The 27648-nt window shown below is 45.8% G+C and overlaps 1 protein-coding gene across 8 annotated transcripts in view; it reads right to left on the reverse strand.

The window, feature by feature from the left end:
- Positions 1–9424: 9424 nt before the first annotated feature.
- Positions 9425–27648, reverse strand: part of FGFR2 (fibroblast growth factor receptor 2) — a 104163-nt gene continuing 85939 nt past the window's right edge. For 6 of the 8 annotated variants that reach the window (XM_055424514.2, XM_088842382.1, XM_088842381.1 and 3 more), the window contains 7 exons: positions 25632–25742; positions 23805–23995; positions 17261–17383; positions 16624–16694; positions 15205–15342; positions 13430–13535; positions 9425–10482 (listed from right to left, as the gene is read on the reverse strand). In XM_055424514.2, the coding sequence (XP_055280489.1) occupies positions 10318–10482; positions 13430–13535; positions 15205–15342; positions 16624–16694; positions 17261–17383; positions 23805–23995; positions 25632–25742 (905 nt within the window). In that variant the 3' untranslated portion in view covers positions 9425–10317. Of the gene's footprint in view, positions 10575–13429; positions 13536–15204; positions 15343–16623; positions 16695–17260; positions 17384–23804; positions 23996–25631; positions 25743–27648 lie in introns of all 8 variants that reach the window. The other 2 variants (XM_088842384.1, XM_088842380.1) reach the window with 1 other exon arrangement.

Raw genomic sequence — 27648 nt, forward strand, 5'->3', positions numbered from 1 at the left:
GGGAAGCCCCCTCCAATCTTGAAAGCACCCCCCAATTTCAGAACCTTGTCATTTGCTACTATCCTTGACCATAAGCCACCTGCCTGGGCCTGGCATCCACCTATTACCTCACTATCTTAAACTAGGGGTGGGCCAACTTTTTAGTAAAGTGCGTGTGTGTTCTCAGTCAATCAGCTGTGTTTTACTCTTTGCGACCCCATGGACTGTAGACCACAAGGCTCCTCTGTCCATGGGAATTTTCGGGCAAGAATAGTGGAGTGGGTTGCCGTTTCCTACGCCAGGGGATCTTCCCAACCCAGAGATCAAACCCATGTCTCTCGCATCTCCTGCATTAGCAGACATTCTTTACCACTGAGCCACCTGGGAAGCCCCTTTGCAAAGGGTAACAGACAGTAAATATTCTTACTTGCAAGCCATTTGGTCTCTGTCGAAACTACTCAACTGTCCCATGTAGCACTGAAGTGGCCATACACAATAGAGAAAGGAATAAGCATGGCTGTGTTCCAATAAAGCTTTTTTTTATGGGCACTGAAATTCGAGGGTTATGTAATTTTCATGTCACAAGATGGATCTTCTGTATTTTCTTTCAACCATTCAAAAATGGGTAGCTTGCAAGCAGTACGAACTAGCAGGGTGTGCCAGATTCAGTCTAGGGGCCGTAGTTCATCCACGTCTGTTCTGCACGTGAGCAGGACAAGCCCCTCCGCTGACCATGCCCCCAGCGACATCACTTCCATTTTGTAGTTTAACGTTTCGCCTTTGCCTTGTTCATTCCTAACTGGCTGCTACTGGGTGATGGCCAACAGTGAACCAGAAACTTAGGTGTTTTGGTTAAATCTAAATCCATGACACAGCAACCCAAGGGGAAGTCTCAGGGGGAATCAAGACCAGGCCAGGAAGGAGGCTAGGTTTCTGATTTCCTCTCCTGCTGTGTTAGTGTATGCAAAGATACACTTAGACTTTTTTCCAGAAGAGGCAGCAGGTCAAATCACAAAGCAATGTAAAACAGGCATTTTTTACATAATGCCTTTTGTAATGCCCGTTCAGCATAAAGGCTCCAGGCATCTTCTCCCATTTAAAACTTGAATTGGCAGCAAGGAGACACGCCCGGAGTCAACCAAAATCTCTGATAAACTTCCCCCACAGAAGGGAGAGAGCTTGTTTCAACCCCTTCAACCCTGTCTGGGAACTTACGCTAATTTCACAACTCTTGAAGATTCACTGGGACCGCCTCTGAACAATTCACAGTTGAAATCCTTGGAGGGCACCGTTTCAGGCTACCTCTAGTTTTTGCATGTGCTGTTTCCTTTTGTCACGGAACCTATTCTGATTTGCTTGTAACAACATCACAGGCAGAGCCAGAAAGGAGCGTCTCTCACAAAAATCCTCGTGAGATTTACCATTTTGGTTTGATCTGCTGTTTTTTCTTAACTGTGGTACTTAAACCCTTCCTCAGCATGACTGGTACAGCTCTGAAAGCATTGATTAGTCCCTTAAAGTTCATCCAGGGAATTGCCTGGCAGCATTTATAGAACAAATGTTTGTTTTAAAACGGAACATAATTAATACAACCATGTAAATCGGCTATACTTCAATTTAAAAAGTAAAAGGGGGAACATAACAGGTTGAATATTGTAAGCAATTTCATGATTTTAGAAAGTTTTGATCATTATTTTCACTGATTTAAAACATAATTTTTTTTTTTTCATTTACAAAAGTAGGGGAAACATTGTCCTGGTGAAATTCACAGCTAACTAGCAATTTCATGAGTAAGTTTCCTCTGTAAAAATGACTATTATAAACACACACAAACACTTTTTTATATCTGCCTCTGTATCTATGTCTGTCTACATTTCGGTCAATTGATAGATAAATAAATAGCAGCTAATAATTGAGTTCTCGGAGAAGGCAATGGCAAGCCACTCCAGCACTCTTGCCTAGAAAATTCCATGGATGGAGGAGCCTGGTAGGCTGCAGTCCGTGGGATCGCTAAGGGTCGGACACGACTGAGCGACTTCACTTTCACTTTTCACTTGCACACATTGGAGAAGGAAATGGCAACCCACTCCAGTGTTCTTGCCTGGAGAATCCCAGGGAAGGGGGAGCCTGGTGGGCTTCCGTCTAAGGGGTCACACAGAGTCGGACACGACTGAAGTGACTCAGCAGCAATAATTGAGTTCTATGTAGCAGGCACTGTGTTTAGTAATATCTCATTGAATTGAACTCTTATCTGAGAAGGGGATCATTTGCCCCACTGAAACTAGTCAGTTCTAAAGAAAATCAACCCATCAATGTTCATTGATGCTGAAGCTGAAGCCTCAATCCTTTGGCCACCTGATGCAAAAAGCTGACTCATTCTAAAAGACCCTGAGGCTGAGAAAGATTGAGGGCAGGAGGAGAAGGGGATGACAGAGGATGAGATGGTGGGATGGCATCACTGATTCAATGGACATGAGTTTGAGCAAGCTCCAGGAAATAGCGAAGGACAGGGAAGCCTGGCGTGCTGCAGTCCATGGGGTCACAAAGAGTCAGACATGACTGAGGAACTGAACAATTACAGACCAAGAAAACACTTCCATTATTCTTAATTTATAAATCCATGAATCTGTCTCTTTCCAAGTGCATTATGCTGAGGATTTTGACTTGTAACGATGCAGGCAAGATTCAGTTAAGTGTCATCAGCTACAGAATTAGAGGGGATAGAAACGTGGACCTAGAGAACAGACCTGTGGACTCGGGGCAGGGCATGGTGGGACGCACGGGGAGAGTGACACTGACATATATGCGCTGCTGCTGCTGCTGCTAAGTCACTTCAGTCGTGTCCGACTCTGTGTGACCCCTTAGACGGAAGCCCACCAGGCTCCCCCTTCCCTGGGATTCTCCAGGCAAGAACACTGAAGTGGGTTGCCATTTCCTTCTCCAATGTGTGCAAGTGAAAAGTGAAAGTGAAGTCGCTCAGTCGTGTCTGACCCTTAGCGACCCCACGGACTGCAACCTACCAGACTCCTCCATCCATGGGATTTTCTAGGCAAGAGTACTGGAGTGGCTTGCCATTGCCTACCACGCGTAAAATAAATGGCTAGCGGGAACCTCTTGTACAACACAGGGAGCTCAGCTCAGGGCTCTGTGACGACCTAGATGGGTGGATTGGGTGTTGGGTGGGATTGGGAGTTGGGAGGGAGGCTCAAAGAGAGGAGATATATGTATGTGAGTGCTCAGTTGCTTCAGTCCTGTCTGACTCTTTGCAACCCTTTGGACTGCAGCCCAGCAGGCTCCTCTCTCCATGGGATTCTCCAGGCAAGAATACTGGAGTGGGTTGCCATACCCTCCTCCAGGAGATCTTCCCAACCCAAGGACTGAGCCCACCTCTCCTGTCTCCCACACTGCAGGCAGATTTTTTACCCACGGAGACACCAGGAAAGTCAGATACATGTATACAAATAGCTGATTCACTTTGCTGTACAGCAGAGACAAACACAGCATTGTAAAGCAATTATGCTCCGATCAAAGGGGAAAAGAAAAGAATTTGAGGGGAGAAACACACTCAGAAGAATCCACTCGAAAAGAAGGCAGTGTTCTGAGTCACAGGAAGAAAGACCCATCACTTACCTGCAAACGTATTTCAAGCCTAATTCCATCATTGAACTACATATCCTAGAATTCAACTTTGCAAATGAAAGGAATCCACTGCCTTTTACTTCAAAAGTCTCGGGAGGATGGCCAGGGCTGCTGGAGTCTCCAGATAGTTGGCACTGACTGTGCTCACATCTACCGTCTTCTGTAGCCCCTCATGTGACCTCTGAGACAGGACTTGGAGGCAATTTTGAAGCATTCTTCAAAACCCCCTGGAAACCCTGAGGAAAAGAGGACACAGAAAGGCCCCATTCCAAAATGTCACTTAAGACGTGGAAGGCTTCTGTAGTCCCTGCCCAGCTGAATCATTTCAAGGCTTCCAAGGAATGAAATGTGAGAGAAGATAAACTTTGCTTTCATCTTCAAAAACATCAAAAAATAAATAACATCAAAATGCAGGCTGGATAAGGAAGGCTCCAATGTGCATACATAAGTAATGGTGCATTAATCGGTCCCAGGGGATTCCCAAGCTCACTAGACTTTATTTGCTATAAAACTGGGGACCTGGGGAAAGATGCACTCAAGGATTTCATCCAGAAAGTGTCTCTATCCCTCTGCATCTGTGAGTGCTTCCTTCCTTTCTCAGTCAAGAGGAAAGAGATGGAATTGATCCATTTCTCAGGCCCTCCACTCCGGGAAGCTCCACTGATGCTTCTTTGCTATACTAGCCATTTTATAGATGTCAAAGCTAGCCAGTTTTGTATTTATGTATTATGTATCTTTGATCCATGATCTAAGTAGCATTTCCTCAACTTTTAAAATCTTGGAGACGACACTTTACACCCACTAGCTATAATAAAAAGTATGAACAATAACAAGTGTTAAGAATATGGAAAAATTGGAAACTTCACACACTGTTAGTGGGAATCCAAAATACTGCAGCTGCTTTGGGAAACAGTCTGGCAATTCCTCAAAGGTTAAACACAGAATTATCTATGACCCGGAAATTCCACTGCTAGGTATACTACACCAAGAAAAATAAAAACATGCGACTACACAAAAACTTTTTCACAAATGTTCATAGCAACACTTTTCCTAATAGCCAAATAGAGGCTATCCACCCAATAAATGTGTCCATATCCATACAATGGAATGTGATTTGGCAATAAAAGGTGAGTGAAGCTTGGATGCATGCTATGGCAAGAATGAACCTAGAAACCATTATGGGAAGTGAAAGAAGATAGACACAAAGACACAATATATGATTCCATTATATGAAAGAGCCAGAACAAGAAAACAGTACATTGGTGTTTGCCAGAGCTGTGAGAAGAAGGGAGTGACCGCTAACTGGTACAGGGCTTCTTTTTGGAGTGAGGAAAATGTTATAGACGGTGGTAATGGTTGCACCATCTTGTGACTATCTACCAAAAACAAAAAAAAAATCACAAATATACAAATTCTCAGGAAGAGAAAACTGTTTATTAATAGATTACCAATTGCCAGGGCTGAGCTAAGCTCCTATGGGCAGCCCTTACGGTTAAGACCACGAGGCTGGTGATAATCAGTTTTATAGCTGAGGAAATAAATGAAGGTCCAGATAGAATCCATGACTTGCCCAACATCACCCCGCTCTAAGAAATAAACCAAACCAGTTCCCTCCCAATCCACCATCCATCGTCTTTCTCCTGGATTGCAGAAGGCTGCTGCCTTGCTTACGTTTTCCAGGGACCTCAAGTAGAGCCTCAAATTCCTAATCTGTAATAGCAGAGGTCTCTGTAGCGGGCCCCACGAGAGTCTGTCTGTTATACCGTACAAGCTAGCAGATCGCAGTCTGGTTTCCAGGACGGGGGCTGGTCGTCAATGCTCAGCTGTTCAAATCTGCCATATGTTTTACTGCAACTGCACGTTTCAATCTCCTATGCGTGGGATCAAAGAACCTTCCAGAGCACCTGGTGGAAGGAAGCTCCCTGCGGACACCAGGGATGGGGAAACCGAGACTGCAGCAGAGTCCCTGGCTCTCAGGCAAAACCCACTGAAGGCCCAGATCCTCCTCCCTACTCTTCACCTGCCCGCCCTGTCCGAGGCCACCACCAGCTGGACTTTGAGGCAACCTCTTGAGCCTGCCCCCTTCCAGGCTGGAGACAGCAGGGCCTTCCTCACCAACATGCCTGACTTTCGTTCATGTCTCAATGACAATCACACAGCGGTTCAACTAATCCCCAATGTCTCCTTCGGTCCTAGGGTGAGAGGGCAGGCGGAGCCATAAGCTTTAGGATTCTTATCAAGTCCTGCCTATGTATGTGTTCATTGGGAGCAGTCTCAAAAAAATTATGTCTAAAAGTGTCTCAAAAAAATCATCTCTCATCCCTCCCATGGACCACATTAACTTCCTTCCCTTCCCTTCCCATGTCCAATTCTTTTCGACCCTATAGACTGTAGCCTTCAGGCTCCTCTGTGCATGGAATTCTCCAGGCAACAATACTGGAGTGGGAAGCCATTCCCTTCTCCAGGGGATTTTCCCGACCCAGGGATTGAACCCATATCTCCTGCATTGCAGGCAGATTCTTTACTGTCTATGCCACGAGGGGCACCCACTTGATGACGAATCTAATTCTAAAACTAAAATAGCTGTCAGCTGGTATAGGATAACAACTTACTTCGTCTATTAACAATATAATTTACATTGTAAAACCCATAAACTGCCCCTAAACAGTCTCAAAAATATAGAAGATACATCATGAAATTGCATGAACATGGAGCATCAAGTCCTTCCTGAAGCCTGGCCAACCAAGAACCCGCTGGTAAAGATTGCCAGGGGGCTATAGAAGTCTTTCTGTATACATGTGACTGCCTTAAAAAGGCTGCTTTCACCTACTTTTAATTTTTTTTTTTAATTGAAGTTTAGCTGATTTACAATGCTATCTTTTTCTTTTTTCGCTGTGCCATGTGGCTTGTGGGTTAGTTCCCCGATTAGGGATTGAACCCAGATCACAGGAGTCTGAGTCCTAACCACTGGTCTGCCAGGGAATTCCCGTGTTATCCTATTTTTTAAATCCCATTCTTTTAGGTGGGATTAAACCCCTGTCCAAGCCAGGCTTCAACAATATGTGAACCGTGAACTCCCAGATATTCAAGCAGGTTTTAGAAAAGGCAAAGGCACCAGAGATCAAATTGCCAACATCTGCTGGATCATGGAGAAAGCAAGAGAGTTCCAGAAAAACATCTATTTCTGCTTCATTGACTATGCCAAAGCCTTTGACTGTGTGGATCACAATAAACTGTGGAACATTCTGAAAGAGATGGGAATACCAGACCACCTGACCTGCCTCTTGAGAAACCTGTATGCAGGTCAGGAAGCAACAGTCAGAACTGTACATGGAACAACAGACTGGTTCCAAATAGGAAAAGGAGTGTGTCAAGGCTGTATATTGTCACCCTGCTTATTTAACTTATATGCAGAGTACATCATGAGGAACGCTGGGCTGGAAGAAGCACAAGCTGGAATCAAGATTGCCGGGAGAAATATCAATAGCCTCAGATATGCAGATGACACTACCCTTATGGCAGAAAGTGAAGAGGAACTCAAAAGCCTCTTGATGAAAGTGAAAGAGGAAAGTGAAAAGGTTGGCTTGAAGCTCAACATTCAGAAAACAAAGATCATGGCATCTGGTCCCATCACTTCATGGGAAATAGATGGAAAAACGGTGGAAACAGTGTCCGACTTTATTTTTGTGGGCTCCAAAATCACTGCAGATGCTGATTGCAGCCATGAAATTAAAAGACGCTTACTCCTTGGAAGGAAAGTTATGACCAACCTTGATAGTATATTAAAAAGCAGAGACATTACTTTGCCAACCAAGGTCCATCTAGTCAAGGCTATGGTTTTTCCCGTGGTTATGTATGGATGTGAGAGTTGGACTGTGAAGAAAGCTGAGTGGTGAAGAATTGATGCTTTTGAACTGTGGTGTTGGAGAAGACTCTTGAGAGTCCCTTGGACTGCAAGGAGATCCAACCAGTCCATTCTAAAGGAGATCAATCCTGGGTGTTCATTGGAAGGATTGATGCTAAAGCTGAAACTGCAATAGTTTGGCCACCTCATGCGACGAGTTGACTCACTGGAAAAGACTCTGATGCTGGGAAAGGTTGGGGGCGGGAGGAGAAGGGGACGACGGAGAATGAGATGGCTGGATGGCATCACCAACTCTGTGGACATGAGTTTGAGTGAACTCCGGGAGTTGGTGGTGGACAGCGAGGCCTGGTGTGCTGTGATTCATGGGGTCGCGGAGAGTCGGACACGACTGAGCAACTGAACTGAACTGAACTGACTGAAACCCCTGTCCTGATAATAAATAGTGCAGGAGACTGGCAAGTGCATAACGAGGGCTGAGGTCACTCTTCAATTGGCTAGTGAGACCCTTGCTTCACTAATAGCCTCAAACAGAACACAGATGCCAAGGACAGCACCTTTGTCTTTTTGTTTCAAGAGCAACATTTTATTCTGAACTGAAAAGTTGAGTTCTGGCCAAGGACGGCACTTCTTAACCACCAACAGCCCCAGAGGGTTCTGAGAGCATGGCTGAAGTTCAGATGCCAGATTGTTTTTGTCTTCTGCTGTTGGTGTGAAGGCTGGCAAGCTGATCTAATGAAGCCTGAAGAGTCACAGACACTTATTTGTTAACAGGCAAAATGCCGTTTCCCTCTTCAGATTCTTGGTGGCATGAAAACAGTACAATTATTTTAAAAATCTGCTCAAGTTGTCTTTTTGAAAATTTGAAGCAAAGTGTTGTTTCCATACATCATATGAAAGACAGCTTAGAAGGTTTCAAGGTGCCCAGTCTCCAGAGCTTCTAAATATCTCCCCTCTGATGGCCTCCCATCCTTAGAAGAGCTGCACATCCACAAAGCTCTCTCCCATGCCCTTCATTTGCTCCTCTGGGAGCAGCTAGGGCCCAGAAAGGAACACAGGCTACCCTGGGGTCCCAGAAAGCAATGAAGCCAGGACTTGAACAGCCTTTTCTGATTTTCCACTAGATCCACCTGTCCCAGGTACTGCTGGGTCCTGGCCAAGCCCTCTGAGAAGCCACCTGTTTGTAGCAAACAACAGACCTCCCCAGCTCTGCCTTCCTTCCGGGCTATCACACCACACTGCACTGAGTCAGCGCCTCCGAGCATGGGAAACCACTTGGTAAGACACAAGTGTTAAAAAAATAAGCCGCATGACATTTATTTTGTCTTGTTAACATTAATATCTGTAGAAACATTTTTATTGTCAGTATAAAAATTAACAGGTTTTATTAAATACTTTCTCCAATTTCATAACACGTTAAAAATCAGTGTCATCCGCATTCATGTCGCACAGCCAGAGCAGAGTGAGAAGGTGTTTTGAAAGCAAAACACAACACGTCCATACAGAACGAACACCATGGCAGCAACATGACGTTGGCATCGGGCGGGATCTTCCGGTGAGGTCCTGCCAGAGGAGGCGGAAGCGATCCCTTAAAAAGATGGAGGGACCCCCCAGACTATCAGCAGAGCAACTCAGTGTTTCCATTTTCTGCGACGGGGCGTGAAGGTTATTCTAAGAGACCTCTCTGTTGCCAGTGAATCTGGAAGCCGTGATGAAGATTCGCCAAAGAGAATACAGGCTAATCTGATCAATGTGCAACTTGGCGGGGAGGTGGGCAGAAGGCCAGAGGCTGGACAGAACATTCTATTAGCATCTCGATGAGAGTTCCTCCTTTGAGGAATGGATTAAGGCATCTTTTTAAGAGAACGCTGGTACCGTTTGTCTTGGGAAGCCCAGTGAAAGGTTCATGGGCCCAATGACCAAGCTGCACCAAAACAACACACCTTCTCATCAATGGGCTCTTTTAATGCGGGCAGTTAGGTGGTTAAAGAACAATCATCTGACAGCAGAGTTGAAATACAAATAAACCAAAACTTCACTTCCCCCAAGTTAGTCATATTTTGTAAATATTTCTCTTTTCAAAGGATCTGGTAACTAGTTAAGTTCAAGCAAGAGATTAACTAGTCTGGTGCACTGCCTGCATAGAAATGCCACTTAAATTACCAAAAAAAAGAAAAAAAAATAAACACTTGTTTTGTATATTACCAATTCATTAATAAATTAATGTCATATCATTTTTCCCTGAAAGCAAAAGTACTTTTCCACCTCTGCTCGGTGAAAATTAAGAAATTCTGTGTAAGAAACAGCATTTAGCAAATAGCTATTTTTTAAAAAAAGAGAGAGAGACCAATTTTCTAGGTGTGCTGGGACATCCATTTAAAATCAATACAAAAAATAATTCCTTGTAAATATATAATATATATTTATACATAATTTGAATATATTTACATACATCCAGCACCTATATACTGCAATTGTGCTCTATAAGTGTGCGCTGACATATATTTTCTCCAATTATTACAAAATTCACAAGGCAGGCAGAACGGGTGTTTGCCTCAAGTCCGGCTGGTCCACAGCCAGTACCCACACTGGGTCACAAGCGTGTGGTGGCCCATGGCAGTCCATTGCCCCCACAACCTTCTTATTCTCCTGGTGAAGATTACAAGTCTCCAACTGGATAAATTCTTTACACGTGTGCCGATCACTTTTCCAAATATTTACTCCTCTGATCCATATATACAAGCCAAGACAACAGGCTCCTGGAGGCAAGGCCCCCCCTGCTCAGTACAGCTAAGTTCCTGACGCCACCCTGTTCGGGGACAGGGGGACAGGCCCATTCATGTTTTAACACTGCCGTTTCTATGTGGATACTGAGGAAGGCAGGGTTCGTAAGGCATGGGGTCCGGAGAGAAAACAGAATCATCTCCCGAAGAGCAAGAACTCCTTGTGTCAGGGTAACTAGGTGAATACTGTTCAAGAAGCTGACTGAGGTCCAAGTATTCCTGAAAGAAGGGAAGAGAGACGTTTTATTTCATCTCGGGTCAGGATAACAAGGTGAATACGGTTCGAGAGGCTGACTGAGGTCCAAGTATTCCTGAAAGAAGGGAAGAGAGACGTTTTATTTCAAACACAGGCTCTTGGGATGTTGATATGGGAGTCGGGACAGGATAGAGGCGCCCCCAGCAGGGAGAGACCCATCCAGCCTAGCTCCCGCAAAGACTACCTTGAGACCCCGACTTCATCTCCTCTAGGTTACCCTTCGATAGTTACAAACTACTGCCAAGTGGGGAACCCTAATACCCAGCTGAGTGGTCACCTCGATGGGCACAGACCCCAGGACTCATTGACAGACCACATGGTTCAAATCCATGCCTAGCAAAATGGGGAAGATGTAAGAAGCTGTGGAAGTTCGGAACCTCTTTCTAGCGCTGAGACCCTGAATATTTATGTCACGAATTACATTTCACTATTGTAGCTTCTAGGATAATTTAAGGGGAATATGTCTTCATTCAGCGGGTAATTTCACAGATGCAATTCATTCCTCTCAGAAGCTCTCTGAGTTGAAAATGTAAACAGGTTCAAAAAAGGCTTGGATAGACTCATGTGTGTTACATCCATAATGGACAGCAAAAGAACAGGTTAGGAAAACGCAGGTCACATTTCAAAGTTTTGCAGGTTTGAAATTCAAAAAGGGCTCTTCTGCTCCCTGAAGAACTTACTGGTGTTGCTGTCAGAAAACCCACCCAATGGCCCCCAGATAATATTTCCTTTGACTTAAAACAGGGTGAAAATCCTCTACCTGCTCTTGTGCGGCCTGTGAGCTAAGAATGGCTTTTAACATTATGAAATGGTTGGGACAAAGAAAAAAAAAATCAAAAGAAGAATAACATCTCATGGTATTAAACTGTGTAAAATGTCCTAAAATTTAAATTTTAGGGTTCATCCAGTTTTATCTGAACGTAGACACATTTATTTATTCATTTACATATTGTCTGTGTCTGTTGCTACAGAGATCCACAAAGAGGCCCATGACGCTGCAAATACTGACTGTCTGGCCCGTGACATAAAAGGTCTGCAAACCATGAAAAGATTTTTAAACTGGGGCACTACTCGGCCTCACTGCCTCATCTAGGCGAGCATGTCGGGGTGCTTCTGCTCACACCCCCAAAAGCCAAGGAGTATACCATGATACATGGTTTGCTGAGAAGGGGACAAAAAGTGTAGACCACAGCACAACCAGCCTTGGTGTTATCAGAGAAGGGCCCACAGAATGTTGGCAACTATACATTTTAACAGACAGGAAAAAAAAAAAAAAAACACAACCCCAAACCACCCCTATAATTCATCACCAGGTTTGGCAAGAAAAAGAGTCTCCATCCAAGAAAGGGGGATGTGTCAGCTCCAACAACATCAGCATGAACCACACGACTGGAAACAAACACACCCACCACATCAAAAGAGAACTTTTTTGCTTACAATGATAAAAAATGAAATTTTGTCCTAAATGGAACCATTTTTCTCCAGCATGTGGTAATGATTTTCAGAAGGAAAGAACTTCGATTTTTATATCCGTTAGACAATATGGCATTCTACTTTCTTTTTTAAATTTTAGGATGCTAGATGTAAATTTCAGGGTGAAAACAGGCCCACTTTAATGTAAATATATAAATAAATGGCATACAGCATGGACACAGGATCATGAAAATGGAACTTTAGTGCTTTTTCAGTTTCTAACTGAAGCCATAAAAGTGCAGATCTGATAGGGAAAAAAAAACCTAGGGATATCAGTGGATTCCAAGTCTAGGGTTAAAGGAACTTATACTAGAAACAACAATTTTGGCAGGAGAAGAAAGTTGGTTATGTTTTTTTTTTTCCCCCTTGAACTGTTCCTTTCCTTTCAACTTCTGAAGGTCAGCTGTATTCATTTAAATGCAATCTCTCCCTTTATCAGCCACAGTCAGACGCACAGATAATATTGCTGGCTTAAGGCTTCAAATCACAACATTTAATTATTAAAAGAAATCAATCTGAAACTATTAAATACATTATTTTAAAATAAATGTATCCTTTCCCTTTTAACCTTTTCTTTTGTGATTAAGACAATTGCGGGGGTTTTCTCCCCCTGTCTGGAGGAACACTGTTCTGTATCCTCATTAAATATCTCTAATTCATTCACTATTTCTCTCTGTTGTGGGTTTTTCTGGCTTTGATGGGTTTATCACCCTTCCTGCTCACGTCACTCTTTCCACAACCAAAGATCACTCTCTCTGCATGGTGACATAGCCTCGGACACGGCTGAGCGAGTGACAGAGGAGAGTTTCTTTTGTTGTTACAGGTTATAACTATTTGATAGAAAACACATATTTTATCAAAAGTTTTCACTTAAAAATCCTGTAAGTCACTCACTAAAGGAGTGACTCTGTGTATGTTTACACTATGACCACACAGCGCCATGTAGGCCTATGTCCTGCGATATATAGAAGCTGGAATGGCACAACTTCACTTCATCCTGGCAAGTTCTTTGGTAACGGACCATCAGCAGCCCTCAGAGTAATGAACAGCAGCCCTCACACTAATGAGCAGGGCAAGGAATCCAACCAGCACAGAAACCCCAGCTCCTTCCCACTCAAATCCAAATGCTGCAGTTTTGGACATTTTTTTCCCCTCCCCATCTTCCTACACACACACACCGTGGACCCACCACAGACATGCAGGGTGTCTGTGAGGGGCAGCCTCAGGTGGGGCCCTCTGTGTCTGGTTTTGTGAGTCGGAACTCTTAAGATGAAGTTCCAAGAAAAGTCAGGGTTTGGGAGGAACATGGTTTCAGTCTATCCGAGCCCTGGAATAATGATAAACTGTTCCCCAGACTCCCACTGGGGAGGCTGCATTTCAAAAGCTGCACGGGAGTCCCCCAGCAAGGACCCTTGGCTTCTGGAAGGAGGCTCTTACCTCGTTGGTTGTGAGTGTGAGAATTCGATCCAAGTCTTCTACCAACTGCTTGAAGGTGGGTCTCTGTGAGGGTACCGCATGCCAGCAGTCTCTCATCATCATATACCTGGAAGAGATGGATTTCCTTGGTGAGTTAATTCCCTGAGGACTAGGGGGTGTGGCTATAAGCCACTCTTAACAGTCAATATGGAGAGATGTCCTCAATTATGAAAATGTATCAGAACTTCTCTAGCAACTGAATTAGGAGGTGGTGATCCACTCTGCCAAAAGAGGCACTGCTTAGTTCTTCTGAAAGGCACTTTGATTTACAAAAACATCACTTTATCCAAAATTCTTTAGGACAGTATCTACACCATCAAAAAAGACACTTCTGGGAATTCCCTGGTGGTCCAGTGGTTAGGACTCGGCGCTTTCACCACCAAGGACTGGGGTTCAATCCCTAACCGGGGAACTGAGATCTCACAAGCCATGCGGTATGGCCAAAAGCCCAAAAAGACACTTCTATCTGTTTTCCTGGTTGACTTCCCATATCCCCGTGGCAGTGACTTATAACAGGGCATCACATTTCCACACTTCCGGACACTGTGGGAAGAGCCAGGTAGGGGCGGGTGGGAATCCAGTCTTCCCTCCCCACACGCCCCTGCCAGGACCAAAGCTGCTCTACTGTTATCTGCCTGACACTCTGGACAAAGGTTCCTCAGTTTTGAAAAATTTGAAAAGCACAACATTAAGGCAAGGTTCTTATGAATTAATCTGTCGTCACTGAGCTATGCCCTCACTTCCTGATTAACTCCTGGACAGGCCTAGGCTCCCAGGCCTTATCTTGACGATGGGTTTTGACAGAACCGCTATAGTAGAAAAAGCCACAGGAATGACAAGGAGCACAATAAATGCCTTTATATAATATACGATAAAACGTGACCATTCATCTGACGCCCACTGTGCACTCAAACGCACTCATGGGATTATTGCTATAAGATCCCCATGAAACAATACCCAAGCGACCACAGTCTCTGGAACAATCCCTCTTCTTAGTTGACACTGGGAGCTGGGAGGAGAGACTCCTTTTCAAAGCACTGATTTTACTACACAAGACGCTTGTCACCAACACAAGTAATTCCACTTAAAGTACAGGGTAGGTTTTGCTTGAAACCAGTTTTATAGTCAGATCAGGATTAATAGTCACACTATATTAGCACCTGGACAAATTTTTAATCCTCTGCACTGAAATATGGGTAAAATATAGGTAAGAAGACACTAGTTCATTCACCCTGAGGGCTGTGGTTGAAATCCATCTATAATAGCAATGGTCACAAAGAGGCTGCAGAAGCACCCACTCTCTATAAAACAGTGCAGAGGCCACAGACCACTCATGAGAAATGGAGGCAGCCACATGGGTCTCAAGTCTGTGTATGAGGGAAGGCTTGATGTATCTTCCTTTTACTCTGAAGAACAGTAAGGACAGCACAGCGGCCCAGGAAGATAATTGTGGGGCTCACTGTGGAAAGCTGGGAGCCCTCCGCCAAGCACCCAACACCTCAGTGGTATAAAGCTCACTCCATACCACCTCAGAAGGATGCTCTTTCTTTTGGACAGTCAGGCCTGTCCATGGAACTCTCTCTCTCAGTTCTGGGATTGAGCCCAGGAAGTCTCAGCAATTCTTTTTCTCAGGACATATTTAGAAACCTGGGGGCCTTAGGAAACCGAACCAGCCAGGAGAAGCGTTAGCGGTGTGGCAGGTCTCCTAGGGCATCAGGAGAGATAACAGCCCTTACAGTTCGTTGGTGCAGTTTGCTGGCTTGTCCATCCTATGGCCTTCCTTAAGCAGCTTAAAAAGTTCCTCCACGGGAATCCCTGGGTAGGGCGAGCCCCCTAACGTGAAGATCTCCCACATTAACACCCCGAAGGACCAGCTGCAAAGAGGGGAGAAAACAGCATTAGTAACCCATCTGAATCACAGAAACCTAAACACACCCAGTTAAGAAAACAAACTCCCCTGCACTTCTTACATTCAAAGACAAAAGACTGGGGCCCTCCTGCAGTTCATCCAACCTGCCCCTTCCTGCCCCCAGAAAGCATCCCCAGATTATGATGAGGAGATATTCTGATGGAATATTCCATCAGCAGACAACAGATAAGTGATGGTAAACCATCACTCTTTCGGGAGGGTGGGAAGGGGAAACAAAGGATGGAGATTTGGTTCTTTCTTCCTCCTTCCACCACTTCCAAATAAAACTCTTCGTCTTTATGCAGTGTTATCAACATGAGCTTCTAAGCTGGAAACACACCATCACTGATTCTATTAGGGTGAATTTCAGAAATGAAACTGACTTCAGTTTTGTATACAGCAAGAGAAGCAGCTCACTGCAAAACTGGAAACCATAAGGCTCTCCTTCTAGGACTGCTGAAGAGAACCAGTGGCCATGGCACGGGCTCCATGTCTGCCCCAGAAAACCTCCCACCCTCACAAGAGTAGCTCAACTGCCTTTTTAACTTTCGGAATAATTATAGATTCACAGGAACTTACAAAAATAGAACAGTGCGATCCTCTGGACCGCTCACCCAATTTCCCACAATGGGAACATCTTTCCACCAGATTTCCAAAGTGAGAATTCTAAAATACCGCTTGGAGCCTAGCCCTGATAGTATTTTTAAGTGTATCATAATTGAAATACTGTAGAGTTTTCACTCTATTGCTGTAATGTTATCAAGGCTGCAAAAACGAGGTTGGACACTTTTCAAAGGATAAACAGGGAGTAGGCTCTGTGGAGATCCCCTGAGTGGATCTCATCCCAACCAGCCTCCCCCTGTAAGGACAAACCTAGGATGGGGAAATATGACAAACCGCTCTCCAGAAGGAAAAGTTGAAGAGCGCGAAGAACATGCCAACAGCTTGGCAAATTAGACAGCAGCTTTGTACTTGCACATTCGTGAGTAAGTTCAAGGGGGGAGCTTCCGCTCTGGCAGGAGCAGGTTAGTGGTTCCACCTCCCGTATGCTTTGAAGCCAGGCAGATTAGTAACAGAGCATTGGTTACCAGCCTAGCAGAAAATCCGTCCTTTCTAAGGCTGGCTCCTGCACCTTCTCTGCCTGTGTGAAATGCAGCAGGCACCAAAGAAGGAAAGAAGGCAAGGAACGGATAAGATTTCTGCAAGTCAACCCCAGGGAGAAGGCAGAGACAAGGGAGTTACTCACACATCACTCTGATGGGTGTACACTCTGTCGAAAAGGGCTTCGGGAGCCATCCACTTGACCGGAAGTCGGCCCTGCAAGCGTGGAAGAAATGTAAAATCCAATATACTAAAACCGGTTTACTTTAGCAGCCCCAACCGGGCTGTGCCCTGTTTATTTTAAGAGCTGACACTCTAATGGTTTTTGCTGGAGAGTCATTAGCGGAAAAAAATACACTCCAAAGGGACTGACTGTGCAGAGTGTGGGAGATGCACAGATACGGACATGCTGATAAAGGGTCGTTTCCTGTGATCATACATCTTCCCCAGCACGTTGACACACCCTGGCCCATTTCTAGGTGAAAATTAACCCAGAAACTCACAAGCTCCAATCTTTGCTAGGGAATTTCCAGATGAGGAGCCTTATGAAGATCCTAGAGGCTGATTACTCAGTATATAAGACTGGTTCACATTTACTAAGAGAGTCTTAACTTAGTAAGAGTTAAGCCTGAATTTGCTTATTGAGAAGTTTGTAAGGAGTAACGCAAACCAGCGGGAGTAAAAAGGCATCGGTTGTTCTGGTTCTGAACATTAGCTTTCACCTGGAACGCTCCGTGCCACCCCTCCAACCCTCTGCCACCATATCATCACCATGGACTCACATTTGTGGTCTTTTTGTAATAGTCTATATTGTTGATGTCTCTGGCCAGTCCAAAGTCAGCTATTTTCATCACGTTGTTTTCTGTTACCAAAACATTTCTGGCAGCTAAATCTCGATGAATGCACTGAAAAAAAAAAAAACTTGTTTCAAAATGCTACAAGGATAAAAAGGTAACACAGGCACCTTTTATAATGTAGACAGAAAATACAGCTGAAGTAAAAAACTGGTGTTTCTTTTCTAATTAAAGACTAATGCCCCTACTGTTTCAAGGAGCAAAGGTAGATAAGAAACCACGTGCCTGTTTAACTTCAGCTGATTGGCATCCTTCACACTGTGAAGACTCAAATGCACTGCTTCCCTCTCTGCAGTTCAGGACCCTGTTTTCTTGCTCACTTTCGAGGCTGTCCCCCTGCTGAGTTCCACCCCATCCCTTCTTTTGGCTCACTCTTCTCCTCTCTCCCCACCCCTTAAGATTCCTTGGCTTAACTCCTCTCTCCCTCAAAACAGAGGACCTGCCCCATTAATTTTGTATATTTCCATATATCCTCATGGCTCCCATTCTTAGATACATAGGAAAGATCTTCAAATTCTTATCTCTATCCTGACCTCTCTCCCGGGATCCAGATTCTCTCTTTTATCAGGCTACAGGACATTGCCCCATCCCTTTGGCACCTTAACTTCAAGGTCTCTACTCTCATCTTCTTGGTCTTTTTCATAGACACCTGTGATACACACACCAGAATTCTTTACACACTCCTCCCGAGTTCTTTTTCATTTCAACTCCCAAATGCCTCTCCAATTTGTCCACCCAGCTCCATTCCCACTGCCACCTGCTGAGTCCGGGGTCTCATCACTGCCCAACCCCCGTCCCCCACCAGAGGCCACAATGTCTGCACGACAGTCTCTGCTTCCAGACTTAGCCCTATTGCATCTTTTTTTCTGTTTCCCTCAAATTTTGTTTCTGACGGAGCTGGTCACATCTGTTTGGGGCTTATATCAAAATCACTGCCTGTCTATCCGAATTCTCTGTCCAGTTCTCACCCAACACCTGGACCCCACACAGGGCCCAGCCTATGTCTGCCACACACACAGGGGCCAGGCGCTGAGATGCTTATCAGAGGGCAGCCGATTCATGGTTCTGATGCGACCTCTTCAGTCTCAGAAAGCTCTAGTTCTTATAACTTCTACATTTCCTTTCTGCAAATGATATGCTTTTGTAAGCTGTTGAAAGCATTTTAGTTGTACTTTAATACACCAAAATTTCATCAGGATACATAGTAACTGGGGTCCCAAATCATCACCTCCTATTTTTGGAAATGTAAGGTAGACAGAAGTAAACAAACATCCCTAAAAAAGCCTTTTACACAGTTTCTGGGCAAAGGCAAACTATTATATGAAGGAGAGACTCCGAGCAACCCCTCTGATATGGGTGAGATGGGGCTGATTTTAATAGCTACTATAAGAAACAGGCCATTAAAAAAGGGAGCAAGCCAAACTCTCCCTGAAGAATGAATTAGGAATAATCTTTTTCTGCCCACCCTCCAGCTATTCCTTGTTTGTGTCCGCTTCTGTGGCCCCCTGGATGGGCTAAGGTCATTGAAGGGAAAGCAGGAAAAGCCCACATGCTGCCTGTGCCCGGCCAGAATGGAAGCAGGAAACGTGAGAGCTCCCAGAAGCCGCCTGGGGATCCGGTCAGGGCGGGCCGGGTTCCTGGTTTTGGAGGCCTCTTCAAATGGAACTTCCAAGTCCTGGGCCAGACTCTCCCGGCGGTGTGCTCCCCGCCGACAAGACTCTGTGCGTTTGGCAAGCCGTGCGGTCAGAAGAATCTGGCTCCCTGTGCACGGGGCTCCGACCACACATAAGGCCTCAACTCCGAGGCACCATGATGGCGACCTCCATTTTCACTGTGAAAGTCAGAATCCATCACCTGCGTCCTGCGTCCCAGGGGGCTGGGAAACACCAAAGCCCACCCTCTGGACTGAACAAGAAGAGACTTGGAACCAATATCCAAGAAAAAGAAAATAATCAATGTCAAGCCAAATTTCCATCATCTGCAGAAATTTGAGTTGTTCTCCAGTGCAAAGAGCTGGCCATTTTCTGTAACTAGAGCTCTCTGGAATATTTGGTATTCCATTTTGTTTTTTTTAAATAAACGAAGGTCAACAGGTCCCTAGGAAGACTAATACCTCTCTGAGCCTGACAGTGTACTGGGTGCCTCTGCACAGCAGATCACATTAAATTTCCAAGGTAACTTACGAGCTGGGTGTTATCATAGCCATTTTAAAGATGAGGAAGCTAAGCTTAAAACATACAAACAAACCCCAAACCAGCAAAAACAAAAACAGCTGTTCAAGTTAAACACCTTGGAGGCTGAACTGTCCTTAAGATTTTATAAAAAACAAAAATTAGTGTACTTTGCACTAAAAATAGAAAGGCTTGCATAACTGGGATAAGGCTCCAATACCACATCACCCACTGTATTACCGTACACCTCACAGTATCTCTTAACTTGTCCATCTCCAGTGTCTCCAGCTTAAGCGCAGGACTGCAGGTTCATCTCTACACTCCCAGCACAGAGCCTGACCCCGTCAATGTCCATTGAGCTGAATTTCTAATTACAGTACATCAGTAATGAGCCAGATGTCACAGCCAACAGTTCCTCAGGAGGGTCTCTAACAAACGCATTGCCCTCCACCGGGACAGAATCCATGTGGCAGAGCTAAGGTCTGACCTGTCCCCTGCTTCTCCATTTTCCACTACCCAAAATAAGCCCTCCAGTTTTAGAGGCAGGTTCCACTCAGGGTACCATTGTTAAGACCCTCATCTAGAACCTGCTCAAGCCTGTTCTAGGTCCTTAATTACAGGTGGCCTTTGGCAAAGAAATTTGGAAACACGAATGCAAAGCCTTAGGAAACAGGACTCTGTCCCCTCTATTCCACCCTGGGTTGGCAAACGAAGCCCCAAAACAGGGCATTTCTTCTCATCTTCTTGGTCTTTTTCATATACACCTGAGACACACACACACAGAATTCTTTACACACTCCTCCTGAGTTCTTTTTTATTTCAACTCCCAAATGCCTCTCCAGTGGTCCTCTTCTTGGTCCAGAGCGGCAGGAATACCTGATAGCAAGATAGCTGAGCAGAAAACCAAAAGGCCAGGCCTGGGGCCAGCCTCTTTATTCTCTGAACTGACGAGTCCCCATCTCAGAAATGAGCACAGTGACGCACACACCCCTGGGCTCAAAGGTTTCCTGGAGTTTTCTAACAGCCCCCAGCATCTATACCCACAGGACAGGGATTATAAACACACCAGTTTCTGAGTTATTCTGGGGTTAAGGACAATACTGTATGTAAAATGTTTGCCCCAGGCCTGGTAGACATTAAGATCTCAAAAAGTGGTAGTGATTAGTAGTATGATTATTATTACAATACTACTAATAAGAGTACTTTCAGTTGGTCATTCTAAAATGTATTCTTTTCCCCATTTTGCAGAGTTCATCTGATCCTCAGTTCTCTCTCTACCACACCACACAGCAAAGCAGGAAGGCTCTGATCCTCAGGGCTAGGGTGCGATGCGGGTGAGGGTGGTGGGGCGGGACTCAACCATCTTCCTTCTCCTTCTGCCTTCCCGAGACTCCTCGCTGGACCTCTGAACCACATTCTGGGTTTCCTCCTCCTCCTCCTCTGAGGGTGTCTCCTCTGTCTTTTCCTGTGCTTTAAGTCAATCTCTGGATTTGAGAGGTTTCTCAGGGTTTGACTCCAAGCTTTTGTTTCTGACTCTCCCCAACCTCCCTGCCCAAGCTGAACTCATGCATTCCCGTGCCCTGAACCTATACCTTCTCCACTGGCTCCAGTGTCTCACCTAGTCCCCCAGAGCTGAGCTGCAGCCTGCAGCCTTCTGGCGGACATCTGCCCTTGAATGACCCTCGGACATACTGGAAATGCACCTGGGGTTTCCCACGGGAATCAATTCCTGCCACCGCCCCTGCCCCTCCCATCTTCCACCATCACACCGCTGTCCAGTTTCTCAAGGTGGAAATCCAGCAGTCATCCTTGGTCCCTCTTCCTCTCCCTCCTGTATCTACTCAATCCATTAACTGTCCTGATGGCAAAATATATCCCAAACCAATCTACTTCTCTGGTATCTGTCAGAGCCAATAAGCCTCAGCCAAAACCATGGTCACAAGTAGCCGGCTTTATACTGCAAACCTGATCCAAATCACTGCCCCTTTGAGGGGAGAAGGAAATGGCAACCCACACCATTATTCTTGCCTGGAGAATCCCAGGGACAGAGGAGCCTGGTGGGCTGCTGTCTATGGGGTCGCACAGAGTCAGACACAAATGAAGTGACTTAGCAGCAGCAGCAGCAGCAGCCCCTTGGAGGCTTCCCCAGAGCCAAGAGCCAAGTCTTGCCTGGGGCTTTCAGCTTCTGAATAAGCAGGGCCTGCCTCCACACAGCTTGTCCCTCTGCGGGAAGGCTCAGCCATCACCTTTGGTCCCCAAACCTCCCGAGTCCCCCCACCACCCCCATTCCTGCCCCCACGCCAGGGGCTTCCTCCACAGCACAATTCTCGGCCTTTCACATGCTTATTTTTATGCCCACGCTTATTGTTGATTTCCCCTGCTGTCCCCCACAGTGCCTGCTCCAAGAGGCCGAGGATGGCATCCATTCCGGTCACCTCACAGGGAGCCTGACCCAGTGCACCAGGCATCCGAATCAGGAACACTCAGGCATATTTGCTGAAGGATTAATAAAAGCACCAGGCCAGCCTTCTACCACTTTTATCAGGAGCAGCTCCCTGCTGAGCCCCCAAAATCTTCCCTCATCCACACCAAAGCAGGAAGACAGAGCAACAAGGACCAGAGGGTCAGACCAGGCAGCCTGCAGGCAGGATGTCTTCCCAGGGTTTTACTTAGCAATTGTTCCAAGTTACAGAAAAGGTAAAATAGAACAATGGATATCCATGTCTGCCAGATTCAATTCTTAGGCTTCCTTGCTCTCTCTTTCTCTCTATACCCAGACTCCCCACACACTCTCTCTCTCTCTCACACACACACACGCACTTTTTGTGGCTGAACCATTTAAAAATGAGTTGCAGACTTCATTAGCAGGTAGCTCCTACCTTAACACAAGACCTTTATCACTGCCCCCAAATTTAACACTGTAACAGTCACATTATCTAATATACAGTCCATATACACATTTTAAATGCTCATAAACGGTTTTTACAAAAGCTGTCCCCCTACCTCCCGCCCAGAACAGGGACCTAGTCCAGGATCACACATGTACATTTAGTTATCATGACTCTTAAGCCTCTTTTCATCTGGAACCCTCTCTGCGGGATTTTTTTTTCCCCAATCTTTTGTGACTCTGACATTTTGACTCAGTGTCTTGTCAAATGTCCCACATTCTGGATCTGATTGTCTGACTCGTCAGCTGGCAAAGTCTGCTGCACACACACGTACACACACGCACAACTCCACTCTGTTGTGGTTTCCTAAAATCTATACGTTGGGAGATTTTACAGGACAAAAAATTTCTTTTTGAAAAATCTTCAACTCTGGACTCTTGCTAAGAAAAAAACCCCAGAACACGTGGTAACTCTGGCTGTGTTCCCACCTGGCTACAGACAGCAGGGGCCGAGGTGGAGCGGGGCCCTTCCTGAATCGCTACATGGTGTGACGTGACAGTGGCAACTGTGCCCCGTCAATGACCGTCATGGCAAAGATCCAGCGGGGGGACAGAGGGTCCACACCCACCAGAGGCTCTTACTTCTTTGGGGACGAGAGGAATTACTGGTGTTTCATGATACTCCAGAGCAGATAAGAACTGACCCACTCCTGCCCAAGGAAGAAGCTGTGGACCTTCCCCGAACTGTGGGCCAGGGAAGGGCATCTGGGGCCAATCCAAACTGCCCCAGGGGACATCTGGGCACCCGTCTAACTGCTTTCAGAATAACTCAGATGTTTCAAGTTCCAACTGCGTGCTGCATGCTCGGAATGCAAGTGATTCACCTCAGGGGACCCAGCCAACTTTTAACCGCAGAGGGTCACCTCGCGAAATGAGACAAAATAAATCCAGAGAATACCTGGCACTCGATGTTACCAAAACACCCCATCATTTGATCTCCATTCCTAGAATCTTTAACATCATTTCAAACTCAAAACCACAGAGATGACATCTGAAGTCCACATCCAGAGACTCAAGAACCACAAAACAAAGCCAAAAGAGCATCAGCATCAAAGGCAGCTCCCCCTAACCCCACTGCCGTCCACCTGCAAAGCTGGTTCCCCAAAGGGTGCCAGCCAGCCCGTCTCTGAGAAGAGGCACCTTCTCTGCTCAACTCCGTGGCGCTGCTACAGGTCTATGATGCAACTCTGGCTGTTAAGGAGTTCATCAAACCCCAGTGTGAATAATGCAAGACATATTTTCCAGGTTGTACAAGACAGGCCAGGGCTTGATTCGGCAAATGAGCACGTCCAAATGGCCTGTTTTCTTCAGACATTTTTCACTGGAATCCATCCAGCCGAGGGGAAGGACTCACTTTCTGGGAAGCCAAGTACTCCATGCCCCGGGCCAGCTGGTAGGTGCACGACACCAAGTCCTTGAAGGCCATCTGCTCCTCGGGAACGCGGTTGATGTCATAGGAATACTCCATCCCGGGGGGCCTCCGGGCGCGGAGATATTCCCGGAGGTTGCCTTTCGAGGCGTATTCGACGATGACATAGAGAGGCCCTGTGGATGGAACACACAAGCTGGAGAGGCAGCGAACCCCAGAGCTGCCCTGGGGCAGCTCTGCCAAGGAGTTCTTAGTTATTACAACTCAGTGCTTTATTATTTTTTTCTTTTTAATTTAAACATACAGAAAGGCACACACAAAAATAGAACACCCGCCCTTCTAATCTCCCCCCAAAACGACACCTGGTGAAGGTAGGCTCAACAGTCTTCAATAAAACAGAAATGCTTCAGTGAGTGCCCCTTTCTCATCATGCCCCCTCTTGGAAAGCAACAGCTACCATTAATTTGCTGCTCTCATTTAATTTTAACAATTTTACAAACACATATGTATCAATAAACGACGTATTATTTTTAGCAATATCAATGAGTAATAAAGACACATTTTGCAACAGTTTCCCCCCACACATGATCTTTCTGGAAGCCAGTCAGGCTGATTAAAAAATAGATCCAGATCATTCCGCTTAACACTTACATAGATTCTATCGCATAAATATACCATGCTGTATTTATCCATTCCCCCGATGGGCTGTTTTCAGGCTGGGGCCATTGAAGGCGTTGTGCAGTGAACACTGCAAGCCTGTGCATGGCTCCTTATACACATGCAATAAAGCCCCTGTGGCAGAGACCAGCCTGTTTTCGTGTGTAAATGTTACTGGCACACAGCGAGGCCAATTCATTTCTGTATTGTTTGTGGCAGCTTTCTTACTCCAGCAGTAGAGGTGGGTGGCTGCCACAAAGCCAAAAATACTTACTATAACCCTTTACAGTCTCCCGACTCCCGGTAGAGATCTCAGAGGGAAATTGCCAAGGCAAAAAACAGGCATTCCAAGTTTATTAATTATCATCAAACTGGTTCCCAAAGTGACACAGATCATCTATGAGACGAGCCAGGGTTCTCACTCCCCGGAGGAAGAAAACATGTCCTTCCTGTCCATCTCCCCTCTTAAGGCCACTCCTGGGGACTTACCCATAACAAGACATGGTTCCTCAATCCCATTTCAAGGGAAGAACTTGTCAACCAAAATGCAGGATCTTATGTTGGGAACTCCCTCTTAGCACTCACTAAGCAAAAACATAATGAGATGGCCTTTTCCAAACACTCTCTGCTGCTGCTGCTAAGTCACTTCAGTCGTGTCCGACTCTGTGTGACCCCACAGACAGCAGCCCACCAGGCTCCCCCGTCCCTGGGATTCTCCAGGCAAGAACACTGGAGTGGGTTGCCATTTCCTTCTCCAATGTGTGAAAGTGAAAAGTGAAAGTGAAGTCACTCAGTCATGTCTGACTCATAGCGACCCCATGGACTGCAGCCTACCAGGCTCCTCCGTCCATGGGATTTTCCAGGCAAGAGTACTGGAGTGGCTTGCCATTGCCTTCTCCGAAACACCCTCTAGGTTATGTCCAAAATACAGACCCTATAGGCCTTCCCATCCAGGGTCGCCAAACATCTACCTTTCCCCCTAGACCCCAGACATGGTCATCATGAACACCTTCCTAAGGGGGGTTTTAAAAAGAACTTTAAACGCGTGCTTAGGAGGCTCTAGGAGCAAGATCTAACCATCCATACACTTCTAAGATGACGCTGATGCTGAACCCTGGGTTATGTGAATGAATGCATTTTTTTCCTCCTACTCACCATCCTGAGTACAAGCTCCAAGGAGATTTATGATATTTTTGTGTTTCCCAATCATCTTCATCATCTCCATCTCGGACACCAGATCAGAAAGGTCTTTCTCAGTGGCATCATCTGTAACATTAGGTAAATTACAGATCAGTTTTTCTACTGTTGGTTGATGAACATTTGGTTGAAGCAGCATGAAACTGAATTCCTGAACCAGAAAAGACTCTCCAAATCACCTCTCTCATTTTACTGGTGAAGCAGGAAATGCCCAGAGAACTGCCCTCCTCCATGTCAAATAGCTAATTTGGGGTCAAAAGTGTCAAAAGTCAGGACAACTCTATACGCCTTGGACACTAAGGCCAATTCTTTCCCAGCAAACCTCACAGACATGGGGGCATTCTTCTCTACCGTGAAATAATTCCATCCTCTGGCAGATCGTAGGTACCTCAGAAAACCGCATCAAATTTCATGGGGCCTGAAAGCAACTGTGAGGACTTCTATGGAGGAGGAGGAAGGGGAGGAAGATGGGGGCATTTCATATGCTTCAGACTTTCTCTGGATCACAGGCTGCTAAGCTGAGCCCTCAAAACCCACAGGGTGCTCACAGATGGATTCAGGCAAGGACAAAAGTGTGCGTGTGTGTGTGCCTGCTCCTTCATCTCAAGGGGCTGACGGTTCTCACCTTCCATGGGCTTCCCAAGGGGCTGGGATTCCTATCCTAATTAAAGTTTTAAAAACCTCTCTGCTCCATAATTTCAAACAAGAACAGCTTAGGTCCTGCATATCCTGGCTCACAGTTAAGCTTCCAAAAAGTGGCAAGATTCTTCCTCAGGTACCTGAATTGAACGAATTCAATATGGGAAAATCTGTGCTTACCCCCAAAATGAGGACAGGCCATGGATAGAAGCCATGCTGCATGAAGCTCTTTGGCTTCACAAAATGAAGAACAACAAAAGTGCCTGCAGTGTAAAATCCATACGGACGCCCATGGAAGAGTGCACACCTGCCCCTCAGAGGGAGAGGCTCCACTGAAGTGACACACGGGGTCCTCTCTAAGCTCTGAGATGCCCACTGGCTATCAAAACGGCCACAGCTGATGTCTGAGGTCCTCCCAGGCATCACACCCAAAGTGGGGAGCAGCACAAAATGTCCTCGTTTTCCTGGGGAGCCATTCAGATCCAGAGCTAAGGAAAAACAACCAAAAAAACACCCAACGCCTTACCAGCTATTTCGACCCTGCTCCCTCCTCTCAGGAAGAGACGTGATGACTCAAAATCCCGTGAAAAAAAAGAAAAAGCCTGACTCCTGGGTGTCCACAATGTGTGACACCCGCCCCCCTCCCCCCCCACACACACACATTCTGAGAACAGACCTGTCTGCCAGGACATGTGGGAAAAGTTCTGCTTGGGGTGTCTTTTCTGAGATGCCCACAATGGGATTTATAATGTAACCGTTTCCTATAACTCCTCTCATAAAAGAATACTGTGGGAAGATGAAGTTAATGGTTAAAAGGTCTTCAGGCTCCTGGGCTGTAGGCATGAGCAGGGTTGGAAGGTTAACACATAAATGTTCAGGCTCCCACGAACGCCTCTCAGCGTGTACATCTCTGGGTCACTGCTCACTCGTCCCTGAACATGTGAGCAATTCTGCACCAGCATCAATGCCATGAGTTCCCTTTTAGCTTCCTAAACAACTCCCCCAGACCAGGGTCATTCCTGCTCTGTGCCTCTTGCAAAGGAGAAGGAGTGGCCTCCTCTCTCTGAGCCTTCTTGGCTCCCCCTAAAAAGGCCAACTTCCCTTTATTTGTAAGCTAAGGTTCGTGTTCTGCACCCAATGTGCCAACACTCATCTAAATTAATCAATTCTATATGAGTCAATACTTTCTAAGCATTTCCAAATATAAGGGGAGTGAGCCACCACTTTCTATCAGAACTGGCTTTTCTTTTTTATAAGTGCACACTGCTCAAGATAAATAGTCTGTCCAAGATGCTGATTTATACTGAAAACTTCTCAACCCCTAGGTCAACTATGT

This window comes from Moschus berezovskii, chromosome 12 (genome assembly GCF_049115385.1).
Source record: "Moschus berezovskii isolate FMDL1 chromosome 12, NW_MosBer_1.0, whole genome shotgun sequence".
NCBI lineage: Eukaryota > Metazoa > Chordata > Mammalia > Artiodactyla > Moschidae > Moschus > Moschus berezovskii.